Consider the following 24,754-nt stretch of genomic DNA (forward strand, 5'->3'; position numbering starts at 1 on the left):
ACACCCGGTTCGGCATCGACTCCACCAGCTTTTGGCACGTTCTCACCGGGATAGCGTACCACACCGCCTGGATTCTCTCCCACAGCTGCTGCTTGTTTTTTGATTTTTCGGTGTACACCTTACTTTTAACTATTTCCCATAGGTTCTCTATGAGATTGAAATCAGGGGGCTGTGCTGGCCGCTCCATAACGTCTACCTTATTATCCTGGAACCACTTTTTAACCGTTTTAGCTGTATGTTTGGGGTCGTTGTCCTGCTGGAACTGCCACTTTAGAGGCATCTCCCACTCGGCGTGTGGCAGCATTACTTCCCGAAGTATCTGGGCGTAGAGATGCTGGTCCATAATCCGGTCGATCCAGTACAAGGGACGCACCCCGTACCAAGAAAAGCACCCCCACACCATGATGCTACCTCCTCCATGTTTGAATGTTTTATTTGTATACTGGGGCATATACGCACAGCCGACTGGGCGATGGACCCAACTCTTTCCGTTCGAGCCGATGAAGTTCACTTTGGTCTCATCCGACCACAGCACATTTCTCCATAGTTTCTCCTTTTCCGGACCGACCCAATCGAAGTGGTCCTTCGCATACTTCAGCCGCGCCTTCAAGTGCTTCGGCGTCAGCATCGGCACCTTCCGGGGACTTTTTCCTCCTAGTCCCTTCTCCGCCAACCGTCATGGAGCTCACAGATAAGTTCAGCTCGTCTCTGATCTGCTTAGACGCTTTGAAAGGGTCCTTTTGCGAGGCCCGCTTGATTGCCGAATCGTCCTTCGGCGTCGTTTTGCGGGGGCGGCTGGTCAGTTTCTTTTGCCGGTGCTGTGAAGCGCGTTGAAAACGAAAGTTTTCGACCTTCCTTAGTAGTCGCAATCTCGTTGGCTTTTGCCAGCCTTGTACAGATTCAGGATGATCGCTCGCTGGACCTCCGTGCAGTGCTGTGTCCGACCCATCTCTCAGAGTAGGAGGATAGAAATCTTTATTTGCTGTTTGTTTTCATGATTTACATGATTAATTTTATGGGAAATACTTACCAGGACACGAAAATGGACAAACAACACCGAAAACAACACCTTTTCTTCAAATCTAGAGCGCTGAAAATGCCGAAACAGCCGAACCGATGAGCTGGTCTTATTTTATGACGCGACTTTTTTCACCCTCTGACAGCTTTCTGGTCGAGTAGAACAAACGAGTTGCTTTGATTGCAACAAACGTGCAGTACACAAAGTTGGCATACTACAATAAGTGCTTGCCGCTAGGTGTCGCATATTATTATATTTGAATTGGCAGTTTAAACGTGATTTGAATATTTTGCATTAGAGCGGTCCTATTCTATTGTCCTACACTGAAGTTATTCAATAATATGAAAATGCCATTGAACTGCTGACTTTAGCCACAGAAAACAGACGTACAAGCTAACCCACGAAACTTGTGTAAAATATCCAACGATCGTTTTGACCCAATTTTTGTTTTTGGCTGGACCACCAGATGTCTCCAAGCACACCAAAGGGAACTGTCCAAGCCAAAATGAGAAAAAAACAAAATTTTGGTCAGTTTTGAACAGGTTGTAGAAACTGTTTAGTATGTTTCGAGAAAATCGTTTTTGAAGTTTCGTAACATTTTCGTCACGTTGCATAATGGAAAAAGATTTTTAAAATTTTATCTCATTCCTTCAAACTAGAAAGTACTAAATTTTGAACAATGGGATGTAAAAGTGATTCTCGAAAGTAACCCGTTTCGAGATGTCTAGAATTGGTGCTAATGGGTAAGACAGATCGTAAAGAATGTACCTAATTTACTGGAATAGCCGATTCGTCCTCAGACGATAAACGTCCAAGAAGTGTAAAAATTTATTCCAAAACTGTTCGTTATTTTGACTGCCTCAGTAGGGTAATGGACTTATTTTGCAGCAGAGGACCTATTTTGGACCACCTTGACTTATAAAACAAATAATCATGAAATTTTATAGCAAATATTGTTAAAGCTCTGGCACTTAATGTTATGTACTAATTATTTTCATTATTAGTTGCTTTATAAGAGTGCTAGAAAAGGTGGTCCAAAATAGGTGCCCTGTTCCAAAATAAGTCCGTAACCCTAGAAAAAAAAATAAAGGGAGTTAAATTCTGTCTAATCAAAAGTAACACTTATTGCATTTATCTAGCCAAAAATTAAACCCGTCTATTTAAGAGCGGCATTAGTTTAGTTATTAATGTGTTCATATACGATAAGCCTTTACGAAAGCTGACATTTGAAAATTTTATTTGTAACTTTTGAACGGCGCAATAGATGGCACTGTTTCAAGCCAGTTTTCAACGTATTTTTTGGATGCCAGCATATGCACTTTTTTGAAGATTTTTTGTTCGAGCTTGTACGTCTGATCTCTGTGCTTTGGCTGTTTAGTGTTTTAAATAGTCATTTGGATTTTAAAAACACTTGTAATAATTGGGCTTGTGATATAGCTCAGTTGGCAAGTCTGTTGCCTCCTGAGCCGATGTCCGCGAGTTCAAGCCCAAGAGTAAACATCGAACGCAGTTGTACCGGATAGTTTTTCAATAACGATCCGCCAACTGCAACGTTGATAAAGTCGCGAATGCCATAATGATGGTAAAACGACTATAATCGAAACAAAAAAAAAAAAAAAAAAAAAAAAAAAAAAAAAAAAAAAAAAAAAAAAAAAAAAAAAAAAAAACTTGTAATAATCGACATAAGTTTTGAATGTCACGCTTAATGTCACGTTAACTAGTTTTGTTTTTTGTGCTTGGTTAGTCGCTCTAAAAAAGTTATTATTTTTCGTTATACAAATCATGTAAAGGGGCCGTTCACTAATTACGTAAGCACGATTTTGGAAATTTTCAACCCTCCCTCCCCCCCTGGTAAGACAAAGTAAGATTTTTCAAAACCCCCCCTCCCCCCCTTGTAAGATCATACGTTTTTTATTCTTTGAGAAATTGACCCATTTTTTTCAAAAATAGCTTGATAATATTAAAAATGTGACATACATGCTTCAAAGCAAAGCACTTTTTAAGTAAAATTAAAACAACTGTATTTGAAAAGCACAATCTATACAAAATAATAGATGAAATGTCATAAACGATTAAAGAAAACATTATTCAAGACATGTTTAGGGTAACAAACATTTTGAATAAATTTCCACAATTGAATAAACAATATAAAATCTAAATTTCGATTTCAAAAAGAGAGATCAGGTTAGCTTGAGGTACCATAATTTTTTTATGATTTTTATCGGAAAATTTAAAAAATCTTTTAAAAAATATATCATTCTATACTACCAGAATTGGGGAAAAAATGTTAGAAGAGTCATTCAGTGGTAAGCGATAAAGTTTTAGGATTTTTTGGTAAATATTTTGTAAAATTTAGAGTTGGTAGTGTCTATCACTGAAAAAACTGTCTAGAAATTCATTATTTAAAGCGCCTTATCTGGATGAAGTCATTTTCGAAAAATGATGGATTCAAATCGTGGTGTCAACGCGCCATTTTCCTTGTTGTTTCTATAAATTTTCCAATTAAAAAGATTGTTATGATGGATAGCGAAAAGCGACGATCTTTTTTAATAATGTGATTTAGTGTTTTTGATGGCATGTTGGTTTGAATTGGTTCTCTATAAATTTTATAGAACCTGCCGTTTTTTTAAATTAATTTTATTAAGAAATTAAAAGATAAATAACATAACATAAAAATTAACCACAAATAGGTAGTGAGTAAAAAAAACCTGAGTTGTATGGTTTCGTATGGCTGTGGCTTTGATAAATTTTTAATGTAATATTTCTTACGTAAGATTTTTGGAAACCCCCCCTACCCCCCTAGTAAGAGATCGTAAGCAAATGTGAAACCCCCCCACCCCCCCTATGTGCTTACGTAATTAGTGAACAGCCCCAAAGATGTGAGTGAATTTAAGCGTTTTTGAAAAGAGATAAGTGTGTCCGATTACTTTTTTAATTTGTTTATTTGAAAGGGTGGTGTGCGCAATCTTGGTTGAACAGCCTTTGGAATTGTCTGAATGGATAATTTTGAAAGATCAAAATGATATCCTGCTAGTTTTGCCTTAAAATATGTAAAGGACTAAAATTTATGTTTTTCTACAGATGAAAAACAAAGGATTATCTGTCCATAAAGCAAATTTCGAGAAACAGTTTAAAAGTCTAAGTTCAGCGAATTTCAAATATTGTTGAACTCTCTAGTTAGTCAAAGGTATGAAGATTAAAATATTAAAATTTGCAGTAGATAACTACTGTTAAATTTCCATTAAAACTAAATAATTCGCATTAATTAGATGTAGACTACCAAATTGATATATTCTTCACGGTTTTAATTCAAGAAAAAAAACTTAAAATTGCCGTAGAGAAGAACAATTTGAACTGATATTGATCCTTTGTGTTTAGTAATCTTTGATAATTACATCTTAAGATCAAGATTTATTGCTACAAAAAGTTCCCACTACTGGAAATATTATAAATTATTTATTAAAGACAATAAAAATACTTTTTTCCTCTTTAATTTTAAGTTTCGCCAAATTCACGATTTTACCATATTCATGGTGAAATTTTTTTTGACCGTAATAAAATCGAGAAACTACTATAGTAAGATGCTAGCCATCATATCTTCGAAAGATGTAAATATGCTTAGAGTTAAGTAAAAGGATTCTCTTCGAGGAAACATCAAGTGTCATTGAGATCCTGTTTGTTTTTGTGTTTGTTTTTCATCATCTATAAAATTTCATAATCTTAAGATGTCCCTACTGAAAAGGACATCACTTTTCACCGATAAAGCCGACAAATTACGGTTAATCTAAACTTTTCTGGAATCCTAAGTTCTATCACCTAATAATGGTAGAATCAGTAAGAACTGCATTGAAAAGCCATTAGCAACTTTTAAAACTAGTTTACTCAAAAAATAAGTGGATTTTTTTTATGTGTGCACGCGAGAAAAAGTTTGTCAGCATGCTTAAAAATTGTTGTCCAATTAAATTATTCGGATCAGTTTTTTCATCTTCGCCATGTCTCGTATTGATGTTGAAACTTGAAGGGAAAAATTTAAAACAATTTTTTTCATTTAAAGTACGTATTTGCAAGTCCGTGGGGTTCAAAAAATTATGAACTTGAAGAGAAAATTAAATGAACTTTAAGAAACCATTTTAAGTCTATATTGAATTTTTGTCCTTGTTCTTCTCAATGCTAAACATCACATTTGAAAAAGTTTTGAAAAATCACCCAAGGCCACAAAATTTACATTTTTTTAAATGTGCAATGAATTTTAAACGTAATTAGGGGAGATGAGGGCATAACGAGCACCCAGGGCATAATGAGCACCCCTTTTTTTCTACATAAGCACGTATTTTCTTAAACAAATTTTCATAAGGACTTGTTTCGTACTACCCATAGTATTAATTTTCTATCAAAAAAGAAATATCCTTTTCATCTTTACAGAAATATTAAATAAAAACCAGCTAGGTTCTCAATTGACGAAAATATTATAATTTTTGTGCACCACCAAATAAGCTATTATGACCTTTAAATCATCTTGATCTGAAATGTACGCACTGCAACATGATCTACACATTGTTTCTCAATTTTCAACATCATAAAATTTGTGATTTTTCACTTTAATCAATTTTAAAACGCGTTTTTACTTTAATTTGTTCACTAGAGGCGAACAGAGCACTTTCAATGAATGCATATTGAGCATTTTCTGCCGGGGAATCTAACAGCGAATTCAACTCGATGAAGTCAACTGACTAATAGAGCTACAGCTTGGCATGTTTCGTCTGTCGATTTAGTTAGGTATCGGAGAGGTAATCAGTAGACTCGAGTTCGATTCCTGTTCGAGGGGATTTTTTTTTTTGCACATACCATTCATGATTGATTTTTTTTATTGTTACATTATACGGCTAATAGCATCAAAGCATCATCCGTCAAACAAAACACCAGAAACATAATGTATGAGCATGTGTTAATTCTTTGAATTCTACAAACAGACCTATATTATTTTGTAATTGTTTTGTTTGATGAATCTACGCCTCATCGTTTAGTGCAATCATGATCATGAATGATAAATGAAAAAAAATCACCTCGACCAGGAATCGAACTCGAGCCTACTGATTACCTCTCCGACATCTAACCAATAGGCCAAATCCTCAGACGATACAAGTCAAGCTCTATTGACTTCATCGAGTCGAATTCGCTGCTAGATTCCCCGGCAGAAAATGCTCATTATGCCTTCATTAATGGTGCTCATACTGCCTCGGGGGGTTTCTCATTATGCCTCTACAGTGACTGGTTTTCAGCTTTCGGCAAAAATTTTTAAAATGCATTTTTAAACGTTTTTATCTACTTTTTCAAGTTTCATCCAATTAGGAAATAGACCATTTGAGTGTCTGAACACGAAACAATGATGTAATTTACATATTACACCTGTTCTCTATGATTAAATAAGCGTTTTCCTTAAGGTGGCCATTATGCCCCCATCTCCCCTATGACTAATTTTAATGCCCTAAATCTAAATATTCAATTTATTTTTAGCTTTTGTTAATGAAAAAAGGTTTAAATTATTTTAGAAACTTCTGCTTTTTTTATAAAACTTTAAAACAATAACAAAACATTTAAAAATAAAAGTTCTCCACCCATCAGGTAATTTTAAGTTCTGCGAAAAAAGCTATGGAGATTTTCTATTTGTTTACATTTCTTCATCTAACGTATTTCTAAAGAAGTCATAAACCAAATTGAATTGAACTAAATAAAAAAAAACTAATCATATTGCCGATTTCAACAAATTTGTTAAATGAAATTAAGTTTTCAACCTTCTGCAGTACCTAATGTCAAAAATACTTGTACCTTATCACAATTTTTTCAAATTAAAAAAAACTGTTGAATTTTACTTTTTTCGATCATGCATCATCATCATCAAAATATTATTCCTCAATTGAATGAAGTATAATAAACAAAATAAAAATCCAATTTTTAATTAAATGTAGGTTTGATAGTTCATCAATTATCAATGATTGATAACACTTGAAACTGACACATTTTAAAACTCCGTATCATTAAATCTAAATGTGATAGTCAAAATTTGCCTTTTTAATCATAAATTTTTATTTTTATTTAAAAATGAATTTATCTACTGAAATACACTACAAATGAAACAATTTAATTTTAAGGAACATTTTCGATAAGTTTGTCTATGTTTTTCAATTCTGAATTTTTGGTGTTCTAGAAACATAAACTTTATTTTTCATAATCAAAAATTCATATTTCTAATTACGATTTTTTGTTCAAATTTCAAACACAACAGCACTCCAATCAACCCTTCAGTTGAAAATGAAGAAAAGAAATAAAAATTAAGATCAATAGTAGATAACAATTATCATTTTTTTCCTAACAATTAATTATGGCAAATTTTTAGCCTGATCTTAAACTTATTAAAAAATTTTTCTCTAAATCTGTGTTTTGGGAATAAATATTTCAAATATCAAAACTAGATGCTGCTTACAAATTTTTTTGACGAAAATTATCAGTTCAGAATAAGAAACATCATTTTGAAAAATTCATCAATGATTTACCAAGCACATAATTGATTTGAAACATTTATTGTGATTTGATCAGAAAGTTTTGAAAAATGTATTCAGTAAAATAAATTATTTTTCAGTTTGTTTGAAGATAATGAGTAAGAAAATGATCCATTTACTAATTACTGTGTATTTTTGGTATCGTTATAATCAACAATCGGTTCGATGGAAGCGCTGACGAATTTGGGTGATGGTTTTGCATTAGTGCAAGTGGGATGCAGCTATAATTTCACCCAACTTTTGACAGTTCTAAAGGGGTTTTTCTTAAGGAGAGAAAGAATAACTTTTTGATTCCATCGCCCATTGATCTAGTTTGATGGAAAATCAGCAATCGAGTTGTCAAATTGGAGTCTGTTTGTTCTATTTTACGAATTTCGGTTAGATTAATATAGGTAATTAACTTTATTTTCCTCTATGTTCTAGCAACCAGATATCAATTTGTTAAGGGTGAGTTTTTATTGGACATGTAAATATTCCATGAAAGATACTAATCAAAACTATTTTTACAGGTGGCGGATGATCAACAATTTGGCACAAAGCTGCCACCCCAGATTCGGTGACAGAATATTAAAAAAAATTGGCTGCGTACAAGATTTCTTAAATGACGGTTATTTTGAAGTGTTTTTATAATTATCGGTACAGTCAATAGAGAAAGTTTGAACTTACTAAACGATTGTCGATTTCTATGTGTTTCAGTTTTTAGGTGTTTTAAGCTTTTTAGATTACTTCAAAGTGAACCAACACTCTCTACTGAATCATCAATTTTATTCAGGGACCAAACGGCTAAAGAGCACACCCTCTTAAAGCGCATCCAAAATCACCGTCTCATCTCCCCCGAAAATTAAGGGTCCCAATATAAAAGCGAATAAATGATATCGCGGTGCGATCATTTGGAAGTCAATCCTCGCTAAAGTCGCGAGTCTGTCGCGTGGCCGGAGCGTGTCGCGAATAGCTAGCCTAGCTCTTTTTCTACTTACTTACATTCTCACATTCTTTTTCCCAAACTCTGCTCATTTCAGCTACCGCAAAACACCGCACCTTTCTTTCTTTTCCATCCATCCACAGCTGAGTTTGTTGTTGTTGTTGAGGTCAAGTCATTAACACCGCTAAAGATGAGAAACGTCCATCAAACGGGGCTGTCAATTGCAGTAAGTATGGGAAGGTCAACCTCAAACAACGGGTGCCCATTTGAGCCGGTCATTTGGTATCTTGAGATTAGGAAAAATTTCACAACCGCCCATAACACGTGACAACGTAGATTAATCTCCTCTCTTCTTACTATTGAACAGGTACTTGTGCTGCTGCCGTTGCTTTCGATGCTGTTTGGGTCATCTCTAGCGGCCTCTAGCGGTGGGGGTCAAGGCTTTCAGCACCTGGCCATTCCACGGACCTACAACTTAGAAACCGAAGAAGATCGCTATGGGCGCTACGAACGAGTGCTGATCGGTTTGAAGTCATCCGAAGGACTCGATGTGGACCGGCGGGTCTTGGACAAGATACGACAGGTCATCTTCGAGGAAGAAATGGCAGCCGAGTCGTTGAACGATGGCGAACGGCTGGTGGCGGTGCACCTTGGAAGGCCAAAGCAGTCCCGGGAAATTGCGCAACTTCAATATAAAAATAGGATAAGAAATTGAAATTTAGTTGATGGCGGGAAGGTTTCTTTTAAACGAAAATCCGTAGTACAAATAAATGTTGTGTAATTTTAAAAATTTGTTAAATAATATAAATCATTTAGAATGAATTATTGCTCTGAAAAACTCCATGTTATTTTTTAAGAAACATTTTCATTAGTTGAATATATCAGAAAACAATCCATTGATTTTTTTTAGTGTACTTATATACTTTGTTTGTCTCCTGTTCAAGTTGATATTTAGTTGAACTACTAGAATTAAACATTGTTGAAATCACTTCCATCTGTACCGATGAGCCATCAACACGTACGCCCGAGCATCGTATCGTTGCTGTATACCTTCAGGAACATTTTGCATTATTTATTTTATCCTTACCTGTTTTTCAATCAGCACTTTTCAGAGGTAAAATTATTTTAATTTTCTTTTATTTAATGGGCATACTTGTTTTTCATCAATAAGAAATCCCTCCACAATTGATTTGGTTCTAACGGATTTAGGCGAGTATTGTAGTCAATTAGTTACTCATGCGGACCTCGATTCAGACCACCTTCCAGTAACTTTTTCTTTATCCCAAAGTCCCATTGAAAACCCTTTAAAATCAACTTTTAACTTTCAAAAAGCTGACTGGGAGCGATATAGGAATTTTATTGAACGTAATTTAGATGTAAACGTTCCACTTAATTCAATAGAAGATATTGATTTGGCTGTAGAAAATTTGACAACTTCAATAGTCAATGCTAAAGCCGCTTCAATACCCAAAGTTAAACATAAATTTAATCAACCTTTAATTGATGATGATCTTCAGTTTTTGATACGACTGAAAAACATTCGTCGACGCCTATATCAACGTAATAGGGATCCTTATTTGAAATTTATTTATTGTGACCTTCAAAAAGAGATCAAACGTCGTTTAAATTTAATTCGTAATGAAAATTTTGCTAAAGCAGTAGAGGACATAAAACCCTACTCAAAGCCATTTTGGAAATTAACTAAAATTCTGAAAAGGTCCCAGAAGCCAATTCCTTCTTTGAAACATGGAGATAAACTGCTTTTATCTAATGCAGAAAAAGCTCAAAAATTAGCCCAACAATTTAAGTCTGCTCATGATTTTAATTTGAACGTTGTTAGTCCAATTGATGCTCAAATTTCCCTTGAATTTGATTATATTCTTTCTAAACAAAATATATTTGAAAGTTCTTGTGAGACAAATATTGATGAACTTAAATTGATTTTCAAAAAATTTAAAAATATGAAAGTCCCGGAGGAAGATGGAATTCTCTATATTCTTATTAAAAAGTTGCCTGAAAGCACTTTAAATTATTTAGTTAAAATTTTCAACAAATGTTTTCACTTGGCTTATTTTCCCAATAAATGGAAAAATGCCAAAGTAACTCCAATTTTTAAACCTGGAAAAATTGCTTCAGAGCCTTCAAGTTATCGACCAATTAGTTTGCTTCCTTCTTTAAGTAAACTATTTGAGAGAGTTATTTTGAATAGAATGATGATTCACATTAATCAGAATTGTATTTTACCTGATGAACAATTTGGTTTTCGTCATGGACATTCTACTACACATCAACTTTTTAGTGTAACTAATATGATTAACGCTAGCAAATCTGAAGGTTATTCAACTGGTGTTGCTCTTCTAGATATTGAAAAAGCATTTGACAGTGTTTGGCACAATGGTTTAGTAGCTAAATTAGCTTGATTTGATTTTCCTGTATATCTCACCAAAATTATTCAAAATTATTTGACTAGCCGAACCTTACAAGTAAGCTATCAATGTTCATACTCTGAAACTGAAATTTTTAAAACCTAATGAAAATCATTCCATAACTTTTAAAAGGGTTTCATTAGAATGGTCTGATCACGTGAAGTAATTGGGACTCACACTTGATCGGAATCTTACTTTAAAAAATCACATTGAAGATATTCAATCTAAATGTAATAAATACACTAAATCTCTTTATTCTCTCATCAACAGGAAATCCAAGTTGTGTTTGCGAAATAAGTTTCTTATCTACAAACAAGTGTTCCGACCAGCGATAATGTATGCAGTTCCGATTTGGTCTAGCTGCTGCGCGACGAGGAAGAAAGCCATCCAGAGGATTCAGAACAAGGTTCTGAAAATGATTTTGTGGCTTCCACCTTGGCACAGCACCGAAGATCTTCATCGGATTGTGGGCATTGAATCGATCGAAGTGATGGCCAACAAAATCATCTCTAACTTCAGAGGAAAATCGATGCAGTCTTCCATCGCAGAGATTCGTTCTCTTTATAATTAGTTTAATTTTAGGATAGTTTTCAGTTGTGAGTTTAAAATATTTTTGACATTACAGAATGTTCTGCTACATTAAATACTTGATTGTGCTTAGCAAATTTAAGTCGAATTAATAAATTTTAGTGATTAGTAAACTATAGGGCTCTGAACAGTTCATTAATGAACTGAACACCTAATTTAATGTAATAATGTAATATGAATGTAATGATGAATTGGTACGAATAAAGACATATTTTAAAAAAAGCCTACCCTTTTTCTGATGATCCTTATTAAGTTACTTCCCAAGCAACCAAAATTTCGTATAACATTCCTCTATCAGGTTTGATCAGCTCAATCGTGTATGGTAATATAATTTCTTTTCAGCTCAATTTTTAAGTAGCTAAACTAGCTTTAAAGTTGACAAAAAGTTCAAATAAATTGCTAAACAACTTCTAACCGGCTTCTAAAAGCACTTTTATAAGCAGTACAAAAAATCGAAAAAATACTTCTTCAAACCTTCATGTGCTACCCTTCTCAAATCCGCTATTTTGATTCAAATCAATCAATAATATTTGTTACTAGGTAACTAACATTTAACCTTCCAAAGCCGTTCGCAAAATATCCGTTTCGGGAAATTTGAGTTGTAGTTTGATTTTGTTCTCCTGTAGAATTATTACCAGGTTATCAAAAACTGGTTTAGCAAGTAAAATGTCCGAAAAATCAATTTCTTTGGAAAAAATGAAAAGTTCGTAGCAAGTAGATTGTTTTCCTTCATACCAACTTTAAAGTTCCCAAAAAGTAAAAAAACAGAATCACTTGGCTAAAAAAGGGGGGAAAATGGGATAACAAAAATTACAACACAATTCATCACGATGCATTTGGCAAAAAAGTAAGGCATCGGATGGATAATATGCGAAACAAAAAGTAGCAACCATCCGATGTACCTAAAAAAGTAGCACGCATCATTAGAATTGGCTTAGCAATTGAACAGCACATGTGAGCGCTGCTTGGGTGATTTTTTGCCCGGTCGGACACAATCTCATGTGTTCGACCCGTCCGTGTTTCAATGTGGGTAGGAATGCGATGGGTTTCTTCATCGCTTCCTATCAACATTGAAACGGCACGCGGCAAAGAATCACGCAAGTAGTTCAAAAGCTGTTCACAAAACAAAAGCCCTGCTCACATTTTCACCAACTATTCAATTTCTTCTACCCAAAGCGTTCTAGCTTTGATCTTTCCACCTATAATACTTTCATGTTCTTTCTAAATATTCTACCTTGAATTTTCACAACTCGCCGAAATGCCAAAAATTAAATAAGAAAAAGTAAAAAAAGAAACAGAAACCAAAGTAGTATTTTGAAGCTTTTTTAGCTTTGACTGAACTTGTGAGAGAATGAAGTTCAATGGACTTCGAAATAGTATTTTGAACTGCAAAAAAGTTCCACAGAACTTTAGTACAGCTCTATGTGAACTTCTGAGTTCGTTCCTTAAGTGATAATCGAACTTTTGGTTGCTTGGGTTTTTGGGATCGGTTTCATGCGTTCGCGAACTAATTGCAGAGTAAATGGTCATTTCTTTTTTGACTGGGGCTTTGATCCCATTCCTTTTCGCTCCAAGACTATGGCTCACATCTCTTCGCCACGTTCTGGTGATTGGTTGTTGAACGACCATCTTTGGCACAATTTGCCTCAGCTGAATTCCAGAGTGCCATATCATTTTAAGTTTGTTGACTTACTGAAACATTTCATCCAAAAAAATGAATCAATTTTCGCCTGCAGCATCCTTTTTTCGAAGATTCCGTGATTCTTTTTTTCCGAAACAACATACATCTTTCGGACAAACAGGGCGACGACAGACGGGTCGTAAAGATTATCACGATTTACGCTCTCAAATTACGAGAAGCAAGGCTCGTGATTGGAGCCACGTCGTTGTCCTCGTCGTGGTCCCTCGCAGAAGGCAGATCGGGCAGGTTCATTTAGGGAATCTTCTGCCGATGTCCCTGACGAGATGGAATCTCTCATGCAGCATCCCAATCGCACGACACAGCAAACGGTCAGCTGCGTCTTCTTCATTCCCTTAAGTCTTGGTTTGGGGTCCTTTGGCTATCTGTGACAAAACCCACGACATCATGCGTGACCGGGTGCCTTATCTGATAGTGGCCAGAGCACGCCTGGGAATATGTTAATATTATCGGTCCTGATCACCTAGTAGGGGTTTTTGACTCCATTTTCCCTGTTTTTTGTCTTTCACCTAAATAAGATTGAATTTTAGTTCTTATTTTCAGAATCGATACCAAAACAGTTCAAAGAACTTCTCCACGTTTCTCACTTTCTGTTCCCTGATTGGCCTTCTCCGCTGCTTATCGGCGTGAAATATCGATTTCGAGTAGCAGCAAGTTGTCGAGCATAAAATTGTGGCAGGACAGCTAGCAGCAGCATCAACAACATGCTGGAAAAACTATGCATCTTATTTTCGTGCAAACTTTACTTCCCCCGAAGCTGGATCGTCAGAGATAAATCGGAACCTGACATGGCATAATGGATGGCGTGATGATGCAAGATGTATTGCTCATGATTAGGGAACTCTTCCAGCAACATGCCGTTGTTTATCTGTATGTTTGATTTTTGTTTCCATTCCTTTGGAACAAAGTGTTGAAGATAGTTTTTGCAACAAAAAACGCATAATAACATTTTTTACCTAAACAATCAACGTTTTTCCAAACCACAATTATGGGTCAAACATGTAGCCCGTAACAATTATAATTATTAGTCAAATTGCTCTTAATTACACTAGTTTACAAAATTTAAAAAAAATCGTGAACTTGATTGACTGACCATTATTTTTAATGTGAATTCGGGTGCTGAATCCGAAAATGAAATTCAAAACAATCTCAGTAGAACCGTTTTTGAGTTATGCTCCAAATATGAAATTTCGGAAAAATAAAAAAAGTTCTTGAACTTAGATTGAAATATCTCGGACGGCAAAACAGTAATTTGCAATCCCTCTTTTGCATAGTGAAGGTGAATAAATTTCGATCATCTCAACATTGTTTTTGCGTATGATCAACAGTTTTGTTGATATTAGTGACTTTATGATAGAAAAAATTATAAAAAACGCATTTTTTAGAAAAAGTTTTGTTTCAGCTAAAGTTTTAGACTCGATGGTAGCTGATTTTCTTTTGCGCTTAAATGTCAATTTAAAACAAAGATTTCAAGTGGTTGAGAAATGAAGAAGTTATGGCTACTTTACCATAACAGTATTTTTTGTAGTTTTTAATAATTTAACGAACCGCAGCACACTTATAATAGTATAGGAAGAATGACACATGGTAAATCTCACTCGCTCCAAGTTAAAGTTATTTATTAGCTTACCAGAAGGTTACAAGCCAAATTTCAGGAAGATCTGACTATAGGGAGGGGTTGCTTGAGTCTCAAACGTGAATAAAATTTTAAGGTATTCTGCCAGGGAGGAACAAAAATACTGGTTTTTCATCAATAACTTTTTCATCACTAGTCGATTGTTTTTTATGGTTGATATTCTTAAAGCCTAAGTTGAGACAAATACTTCACCCGAAGACTGCAACACGATTGGACTTGAAGTAAAAAAGTTATTGCAGTTCAAAGGCTGCAAATTTTGTCCAACACGCAATGAGTACTTTTTATTGCGTTTTCTACGAGAATTTTCGACCAAAATACAATCTTTGAACCGCAATAACTTTTCTGTTTCAAATCCAATCGAGTTACAGTCCTCGAGCGAAATTTATTTTTTTTATGTCGTCTTTGGTTTAAATTACCGTACAGACTGATAACTTAAAAACTACGAAATTCTGCTTAAACCTAATTTAAAACGACGATTGCACATATTAAAATTAAACAAATGGTATACTAAATTAAAACGTTCACAACACTTGTAAATAAGATGGTTTTGACCATTAGCAGTACGGTGGTGAGGTATTGAAAGAAACTGACGTTGTCGAAGTGTTCTCGTTGGTACATAAATATTAACACGTTGTAGAATGTAAGCACAGTCACGGTTGGTCAATGTGTCGAATATAAAACCTTGCTGCAGCTCGATGCGACGCTTTTCGAGTGAGGTTAGGCATATCAGTGCACACCTTTCCTCATACGGCGGTAGTTGGATCGGGTCGTTCCAGGGAAGACGCCGTAGAGCGTATCTTAAGAAACAGCGTTGAACTCGTTCAAGACGGTGGCATTGTATCCTCTGAGCTGGAACCCACACCTGGACGGCGTACTCCATGATGCTACGTACTGATGCACAGTATATGGCTTTCAATGCGTAAACGTCATCGAAATCCTTGGTGTTGCGACGCAGGAATCTGAAAGCAGCGAATCCTTATGCAGAAGTAAGCGCGACATGTTCAGCAAATGTGAGCCTGTTGTCGATCTTCACTTCGAGGTCGAGAACTTCACGCTCTCCAGCCTTACTCCGGTTAGTTGGTAGTCAAAAAGGATCGTTCTTCTTGAACGACAAAAGTTTATAACCTTGCACTTCTTCGCGTTTGCTAGCATTCCGTCAAGGCGGCACCACTCATCTAGTCTAGCGATGTCAGCTTGAAAGGCCAAACAGTCAACAGTGTTATGAATCTTCCGGAAAATCTTCAGATCATCGGCGTAGAGGACTGTATCGGACTGAAGTGTCATTCACGAAAATTATAAATAGCAGAGGACCGAGGTGGCTCCCCTGGGGAACTCCAGACGGTGTGGCAAACATTCGTGAGCGCGTGTTTCGTATTCTGGTGAAAGCCTGGCGGTCGGTTAGATATGACGCAATCCACTCGAGTGCCCAAGCCGTGAATCCTAGTCGATTCAACTTTGCAACCAGTATTTTGTGCGGCACACGGTCGAAAGCTTTGGCAAAGTCAATATAGACTGAATCCACCTGGCAACCTTTCTCCATGCTTTTATTCAGTGAACTTACGTAGCACATCAAATTTGTAACTGTTGACCTTTTCTTGACGAAACCATGTTGATATTCCAAGATCAAAGGTTTAACAGCGGCATACATTCGCTCGTGCATCAGTATTTCGAAGATCTTTGACATTGAATTTAAAATCGATATTGGCCGGTAGTTATCCACGCTGTGAGCACTTCCGGATTTGTGTATCGGAGAAATAGCCGCAACTTTCCATGCATTAGGAAACGATCTTTCGGTTACCGATCGATTAAGGATACTGCAAATCGGGGCGGATAAAGATGCAGCACAATGTTTCAGACGAGCGGGAGGAATTTTATCTGGACCAGAACCTTTAGAAGGATCGACTGTGGACAACTTTTCGTAAATATCATGTTCGGTGAAGCACGGTGAAGGCAAATTTACAACGTAAGATTGCAACGATGCAAGGTAGTTGCAGTCTGCATCAATACCAACAGAACAGTACACATTTTGGAAAAAGTCCGCGAACAAATTGACCGACTCGGCTTGATGAAGGCAGTGACACCATTGAAGCTTACATCTACGGGTACGGAGACGTTATGTTTTCTACTCTTAAAATGCTCCCAAAATGATGATGGATCCCGTTTAAGGTTTTCTTCGAGTCGATATATATGTTGTCGGTAGAGAAGGTCGTTTCGATGTTTGAATTCATTTTCCAAGTGCCTCAAGTGACATCTAAGAGCTTCTGTGCGGTTCTTGTTGAAGCTTTTGCGAACTTTACGTAGCTGGTTCCTTAGTCGCCTTAAATCGGAGTTCCACCATGCGTTCTTAGTAGTTTTGGAACGATTTGTACGTTTTAAAGGTACAATTTGTTTTAAAACTTCATTCTTCCTATACTATTATAAATGTGCTGCGGTTCGTTAAATTATTAAGAACTACAAAAAATACTGTTATGGTAAAGAAGCCATAACTTCTTCAATTTTCAACCGATTTTGATAAACAACCACTTGAAATCTTTGTTTTTCTTAAATTGACATTTAAGCGCAAAAGAAGATTTTTGAATGCTACCATCGAGTCTAAAGCTTTAGCTGAAACAAAATTTTCTCTAAAAAAAGCGTTTTTTATATTTTTTTCTATCATAAAGTCACTAATATCAAAAATACTGTAGATTAAGGTTGCCAGAATTTTTTCAGTACCTATCCGGGCCGGACAAATCCGGGCAATTTTTTATAAAAACCTGGCAAAATCCGGGCATTAGATTTCAAATTGACGATCGAAATTCGGGCAATAACCGGGAAAATTTTGTCAAAACACAAAAATTATTCAACAAATATCAAGAAAAAAATATTGAAAAAAAGTTTTTTCATCGAAGTACATTGACAGATTTTAAAGCCTATTAGAGGCTTCCAAAAAACCTTTCATGATTATTTTTGATAAAACTTGCTCAAAAATTTCGTTTTAGAAGCAAAAATTATCAATTTTTACAACATTATTTGTTTTTTTTTTTGTATTATTTGCCAAATAAAGTGAATAAATCTGGGCAACATCCGGGCATTTTACAATGAAATCCGGGCAACCGGGCCGGGCCGGACTGTTCCTAAATTTTGTATGAAATATCCGGGCAAACCTTACTGTAGATCATACACAAAAACAATGTCCAGATGATCGATAGAAAATTTATTCACCTTCACTATGCAAAAGAGGGATTGCAAATTACTGTTTTGCCGTCCGAGATATTTCAATCTAAGTACAAGAACTTTTTTTATTTTTCCGAAATTTCATATTTGGAGCATAACTCAAAAACGGTTCTACTGAGATTTTTTTGAATTCATTTTCGAATTCAGCGCCCGATTTTACATTAAAAATGACCTTCAGTTTACTAAGTTCAAAAATGCTGTAAATTAGTGTTATTAGTCAAATAGAAGTCTATGGTAACACCCGAATATCAACATAGATTTCAACAAGTTTCGAGCAAACATTTGAAGGCATTCTTTTCTTATTTTCATCATAACTTTTTGGGAAAATTTAGCAACTCGCACCCTTTTACATTTTCTGAAAGCTTGGAACTTCAAGTTTCTATGCTCCTAAAATTAGGATGATATTTGAACACGTAGATGAACTAGATGCATTTTCGTGGAAGCTAAAAATTTGAGATATTTTTGAAGTGAGGGGAGACTTTATCCTTTATTTAGGAAGCCCTAATCCTTGGAAAAAATTGAATATTGACTAGAATGTCAATTGACTATTTTGGTAATGTTTGTTCTCATTTCACAATTTATAACTGAAAGAAGATGAAAATTCTATAACAGCTTCTCAACGCTAATGGCTTTGCATTCTTAAAGGACCCATTTTTTATAATTAAGAGATCCCCCTTCAGAAGGGGTCATCCGAAAATCTGAAAACATTTTTCATCCTTCCTGGTCCTAATGAGTATCCATGCCAAATTTCAGACCTCTAGCTGTTAAGACGGCTGATTCTATAGAGGACAAACAAACAAACATACAGAAATTGCTTTTTATATATATATAGATATAAAACGTATAACGAAGTTTGTTGAGAAACATACCTACAAAAATGTTAGCTGGGAAAAATGACCCATGATTGTGTATGATTTACATACAGCATTCACCTGTATAAATTTTAGGTCACTTTTATTTTGCCAAATATTATTGAATTTTCGCTTTTCATTCACTCAGTTTCATTTGAAGAATGTTAACTCGCCTTATGTGTTTATATGAGACCAGATTATTTTGTTGGAATCTCTGAAATACCCGCATAAGGGGCTTATCGGTTTAAGATGTCGACTTCATAACATTGAAATTTTATGCGATAGTTCAACAGATTAACGATAGTTCAACAACAGGTTAACGTATGATAAAGACAATTCAAACAGTTATTTTAGTGCTATCAAGCGCACACATAATACTTTTAATGCATTTTGATAAAATTATCGTTTAACTGAAAATAGTAGTATGACATAATTTCTTTTAGTTCAGTAAATATCAGCAGTTCAAATAATCGGGGACTTATAATTGTGTGTGACCCATGATTGTTGAGGGACTGTACTTCATCCAAATATTTCGGGCTGTCTCACGATCATCTGAACTTTATTTTTGCGATTTATGAACTTTATTGATGATATTTGTCAATTTATGATCAAAAAATCCAAATTTTTAAATGATTTTTTTTTCATCGGTGCTTTAGGACACCATATTTACATTTTGAAATTCTTGTTTTTGATATACCTTAATCCTCAATTTGAAACAAAAATTTCAAGTGGTTTTTTATCAAAATCCGTTAAAAACTGTAGAATTTATGGTTAATATGCTACAACAGAATTTTTTATTTTTTTTATAATTTAACGAACCACACTCTACAGTAGACCGTGATATCTCTGCTGTATACTGTGGTTCGTAATTTTTTTTTTAGTTGAACTAAATGTTGGAGTAAAGTAAACATAACTTCAACTATTTCTAACCGATTTTGGTAAATATTCGATTTTCCATTGAGATTCATATTATAGTATAATTTATTTAAATAATACATTTCCTCGCACGACATTATAAATATTTGTGTTTTCAGCATGATTAAAATTTGCTCGCGTTTACTTTTATTATCATTTTGCTGCCAGACATGCTGAGAGCAGTAGCATCCATTACCAGGGGGCTCAATTGAGCCTTTTGCTTGCTGTGGGGGAGTGTGGTGGATCGCTACAAAAAAAAATCTTTTGAAATCTTTATTTTAAATTCTAAGTCCAGAGAAAGTTAGATTTTTATAATGTTACCATCGAGTCTTGAACCGTTTATAAAAAAAACAAAATTTCCCCAACAAAATGCAATTTGAACGGTTCTTCCGATCATAAATTCACATACATCATCAATACTGTTAATCATACGCAGAAATGAAGTTCAAATGATCGATAGCAAATTTAATTGCCTTCAATATGCAAGGAATAGATCTCAATTTGATGATAATAAATTTGAGATAGGTGTATTTGGATCGTAGCACAGCTACTATTTTTCTTTTTTAAAAATTTCATATTTGTAGCATATCTCAAAAATTGCTGTACTCAGATTTTTTTTTAATACTTATTTAAATTTTCGAAATACCTACTGAAAATGTCCGTTTTACCCGATTACTATGTAAGACTACATTCCCGATTCAGTTCAGATTACAACTGTCTGAGAACACAAGCTGATGGATATCAATCGGTAGTTCCCGCTTACTCATTGCATCAATGATGCAATCGAGTGCAAATCTCCGGATCCAAGTACGCAGGTCAGAATTTCTGTTCTCCCATGATGGCACATTCAACAGGTGTTACTATTATCCTCTTCAATGTGTTGGTGCAACCAGTTGAAGCTTTGTTGTTTTTCCGATGCATTACTCAACCGATTGCAACCAGTAGCGTGACAGTTAGTGCAGTAAGTGCATTCATTCACGTTCACGTGACTCGGTCTAGGTTCAGAACAAAGCTCGTTAAAGAATGCAGAAAGTTTGCAGCAAGCTTCTGAAGCTCGGGTTTCTCGGCGGAGGAAAAACGGCCCAGGCGATGGCCAAAGGATTCATATCGGCCGGTAGTTTCATTCATCAAATTAACGGATTATGCTGATCGGATATAATCATGTAACTGTTTTGTGCAATTTTGTGTTTTGCTTTGGTGTTTCTATTTTTAGGATTGGTTGAGGGGAAAAACATCGCAGCCAGCTTCAGCGTCAATGACGACGTTAATCGGCAGGCCTTTAGCGACATGGGCGCCATCGTTGATACGGATAACATTGCGGTCGTTAAACGTTCCGAGGTGGTTTTCGTTACGGTGAAGCCCTGGGTCGTTCCGCATGTTTTGGGACTGGTCAAGCAAATAAGCGCCGAAAAGTTGTTCATTTCCGTCGCCATGGGACTGAAGCTGGATGAGCTGGAAGAGGTTCCGTTACCCTAAATTATTGTCTATCTCTTTTTAATTCACGTTGTTTGCTTCCCTGTTTCAGATGCTGCTACCGTCCGCCCGAGTGATTCGGGTAATGCCAAACCTTCCCACATTCGTCCGGTGTGGGGCATGTGTTTACGTTCGAGGAAGCAAAGCCACCGAAAATGACTGTTCCCTGACACAAAATCTCCTGGAAGCTGTGGGAACCTGTGATGAGGTTACAGAAGCCTTGATTGATCCCATTACGGCACTTTCCGGGAGTGGTCCCGGGTATGTGTTCACCTTCATCGAAGCGATGGCTGACGGAGCGGTTAAAATGGGACTGAGTCGAGATTTGGCCATCAAACTGGCAGCCCAGACTGTGATGGGTGCCGGTAAAATGGTACGAGAAACCGGTGCGCATCCTGGGCAGTTGAAGGATGATGTTGCGAGTCCTGGGGGGTCGACCATTACCGGGCTGTCGTTCCTTGAGCAGCATGGTTTGTATTGGTTTATCGTTGATTGAAGAATAATCTTATTTAAAAAAAATCTTTTCAGCTTTCAGATATATTGTTAGTGGAGCTATCGAAGCTGCCACAATGAGATGTAAAGAAGTGTCCACCAAGAAAGAGTAATTTTTAATAAATAAGGCTTTATCCTTTGCCGCGCAAATTTTTTTTTCTTTCAAAGAACTATTTCAAGAAGAAAAATCGGAATCTCTGAAAATATGCCACGTTATAGAAAAGACTCTCCCCTATCCAACGAAATGTTCGGGGTGAAATCAATCGGGGGTCTAGAACAACTTTTCTTTTAAGATTTGCGAAAAAAATACACAATTTTTTTTTTCGAATAAACTTTAAGTTTTCGATATTTATGCTTGAATGTATAAGGATCTCTTTGAAAATAAAAAAAAATCCAATAATTTTATGGATAAAGTTCTTAACTAAAAATTTTGATAAAAAGGTTTTAATTTAAAAAAAAATTGAAAATGATATATAAAAAAGATTATAGAATATGCTTAGTAGATAAAGTTCCAAAGCTTATGCTGCTTATGCTTATAATACGTACACAGCCAGATCTTGTCAGCATCCCGGTGAATAGTAAAAATACATTTACTATTCATCTTATCAAGGCCGGGCCCACTGTGCAGTATTGGACGCAGAGACGACTGGAATCAGGGGAAGAAGAAACGTGGACAACAGTACCATATGTTCCCATGTTCATTTGGTATTTATTCGTTGGGAGCATAGATGCTAAGATATTTCTATGCTCCTTGGTGTTGGGCCTTCCTTCAAGGGATGGAAATGAGGTTTTTCTACACAGAGTCCAAAATTGAATAATACAATAACTAAAGAAAATTCTTTAACCATTATACACTGTTCAATTCTGGATCATTGTACCTTCATCTCAGGTCATTGACCATGGTTATAGCGCCATTGCTCGCTTTTGAAAAGATTTGAGAAGAGCAGAGAAATTATTAATATAGCACCTAAATCTTTAGAATTTTTTCCATTCTAAGATATTTTAGCGCCAAAATAGGAATATACTGCAAAGAATCGCAAAAAAATGGTTTAAAAGAACAGCTAGAGAATTCGGAAACGGGCCCTAACACGATTCAATCATCAACGATAAAGTCAACATTAGAGGAAAAGAGAGAGAAGCTTAGAAAAATAAATAATGGAACATTCTCACCGAGTGTTTCTGCTTTTGTACCATTTGATGTTTTTGCACCAATAAAGTTCCAAGAAGTTCCAAGCCCATATTCCACAACGTCACTTTTAAACTGTTTTGTTCCAGGAACAAATTTACCACTTAACCCGGACATTGGATGATTTGTGTGGGATTTTTCACTTAACCCAGATGCCATACATTTTTACAAACAGATCGCCCCAATTTAGGCAATTTTCAGAATATCCGAAAATCAAAGCAACCACACACTCACAACGCCGTCGAACTGTCTGACGCTGAATGGCGGCAGAGCATCTTCATAATATTATCACTTTTTTGTTAAAAATTTCTTAGCTTTTGGGAGTCTGATGAAATAAAACCTAGCAGTAACTTGCTGATGAAACCAAACGACACTTCAACGACAATAATGCTAACGTAACAAGCACTGATTTTATTTGAAATTTCCCGAAACCCCATGTCACATGTCACCATGGCAACCGGTTTGCGCACTCATCACTCCCTGATAAAATTCAAACAAATTCCTGAGACACATGTCTATGGAACACATGATTGGATTGAACCTGTTTGATCGACAAATGCATCGGCTAAACATTCATTAAAAACACTTTTCGCATCAAACAACGCATATCACCGGTAAACTCCATTTTCACTTTTAAATTTTGCCATTTGCTCTGGTCCCAAACCATTTCTCCCCATCTCACAACGACAAAAAAAACTGCGACAAAATACACTCATTGGACATCGTATCAAATCGCTTCACAACTTTCGAAAAAGTTCAACTCTTTTATGTTCTCACTTTAGTCCACCGATTTATTGGCTAAATCATTGTGACTTGATAAATTTTCCCTATGTTTACTGACAAGATGATATTCAAAACAGATAGTGGCATCTAAGGGCACGCTGGAGACAAAAAACGAACCGCACCCGACGAAAGTACAACAATCTAACTTTGTAACCGTCAACAAACGTTATACAGTTTTAGAAAAAATCACTTCACTCGTTTTTATTACAGCCCTCAAGGTATCAAAAATTCAAATTGCACCATTCAATCGTTTTTTAAAACATGAAAAGTCTCATTAAAACCGACATTTTTCGTTTTTTCCAATATTGTCTTAGTAGATAAAGTTCCAAAGCCGTGTGAAACAGGGGGGGGGGGGGGGGGGTTTACCTGGTCTAACAAACCTCCTCATGAAGATTTTTTTCAAGTAAACAAAAATATTCTTTTTTAAAATTAAAAATAGAAACGGGAAATAACTTGATCCCAAAAAGTATTCAAAACAAACTGTTAACAAACAAGTCAAAAAATTGACTGATTATAGACTATATCATCGGGCGGATCATAGCCTATATCACTTGTATTAAAGCTTAAATCTTGACACTCAAAAGCAATACCTCCTCTTAAGAATGGGGTTTCTTTAATAACTGAAACTTAACAATTTCATTATTTGAAACCTACCATTTTAACATCAAATTACATTCATCAAATCCTAATTTTACACTTCAACAAGCTGGTAACCAAGTTTCAGATGCTTACCACTCACGATAGTCAATAGAATTCGCAAAAAAAAATTTTAACCAAGTATCCATTAGTTGATTATTTATCACTTTGATTATAAAAAAAAAAACTTTTATGTCACTAAAAATTTTATGTTGATATGAAATATTCTTCAAAAAAAGTTTTGTTTTGTGTTTCGTGTCCTTCCACTTGTCTTTTCAATTCCACATTCGAAAGGGTTGTGATTACACAAGGCCTTAAAATTTAAATACTATTTTTTGAATAATTTGGGTGCCCTGAAC

General features: G+C 35.5%; 2 protein-coding genes across 2 annotated transcripts; both read left to right on the forward strand.

Annotated features, from left to right (window-relative positions):
• Nucleotides 1–8,475: 8,475 nt before the first annotated feature.
• LOC129750785 (uncharacterized) lies at nt 8,476–9,249 on the forward strand. Its single transcript, XM_055745844.1, has 2 exons — nt 8,476–8,723; nt 8,865–9,249. The coding sequence occupies exons 1-2, from the start codon at nt 8,688–8,690 to the stop codon at nt 9,210–9,212; spliced, it is 384 nt and encodes a 127-aa protein (XP_055601819.1). The 5' UTR covers nt 8,476–8,687; the 3' UTR covers nt 9,213–9,249.
• Nucleotides 9,250–20,750: 11,501 nt separating this feature from the next.
• On the forward strand, nt 20,751–21,935 carry LOC129756491 (pyrroline-5-carboxylate reductase 3-like). Its single transcript, XM_055753392.1, has 4 exons — nt 20,751–20,939; nt 21,039–21,286; nt 21,351–21,768; nt 21,827–21,935. The coding sequence occupies exons 1-4, from the start codon at nt 20,849–20,851 to the stop codon at nt 21,901–21,903; spliced, it is 834 nt and encodes a 277-aa protein (XP_055609367.1). The 5' UTR covers nt 20,751–20,848; the 3' UTR covers nt 21,904–21,935.
• The last annotated feature ends 2,819 nt before the right edge of the window (nt 21,936–24,754 follow it).

This window comes from Uranotaenia lowii, chromosome 3, assembly GCF_029784155.1.
Source record: "Uranotaenia lowii strain MFRU-FL chromosome 3, ASM2978415v1, whole genome shotgun sequence".
Classification (NCBI taxonomy): domain Eukaryota; kingdom Metazoa; phylum Arthropoda; class Insecta; order Diptera; family Culicidae; genus Uranotaenia; species Uranotaenia lowii.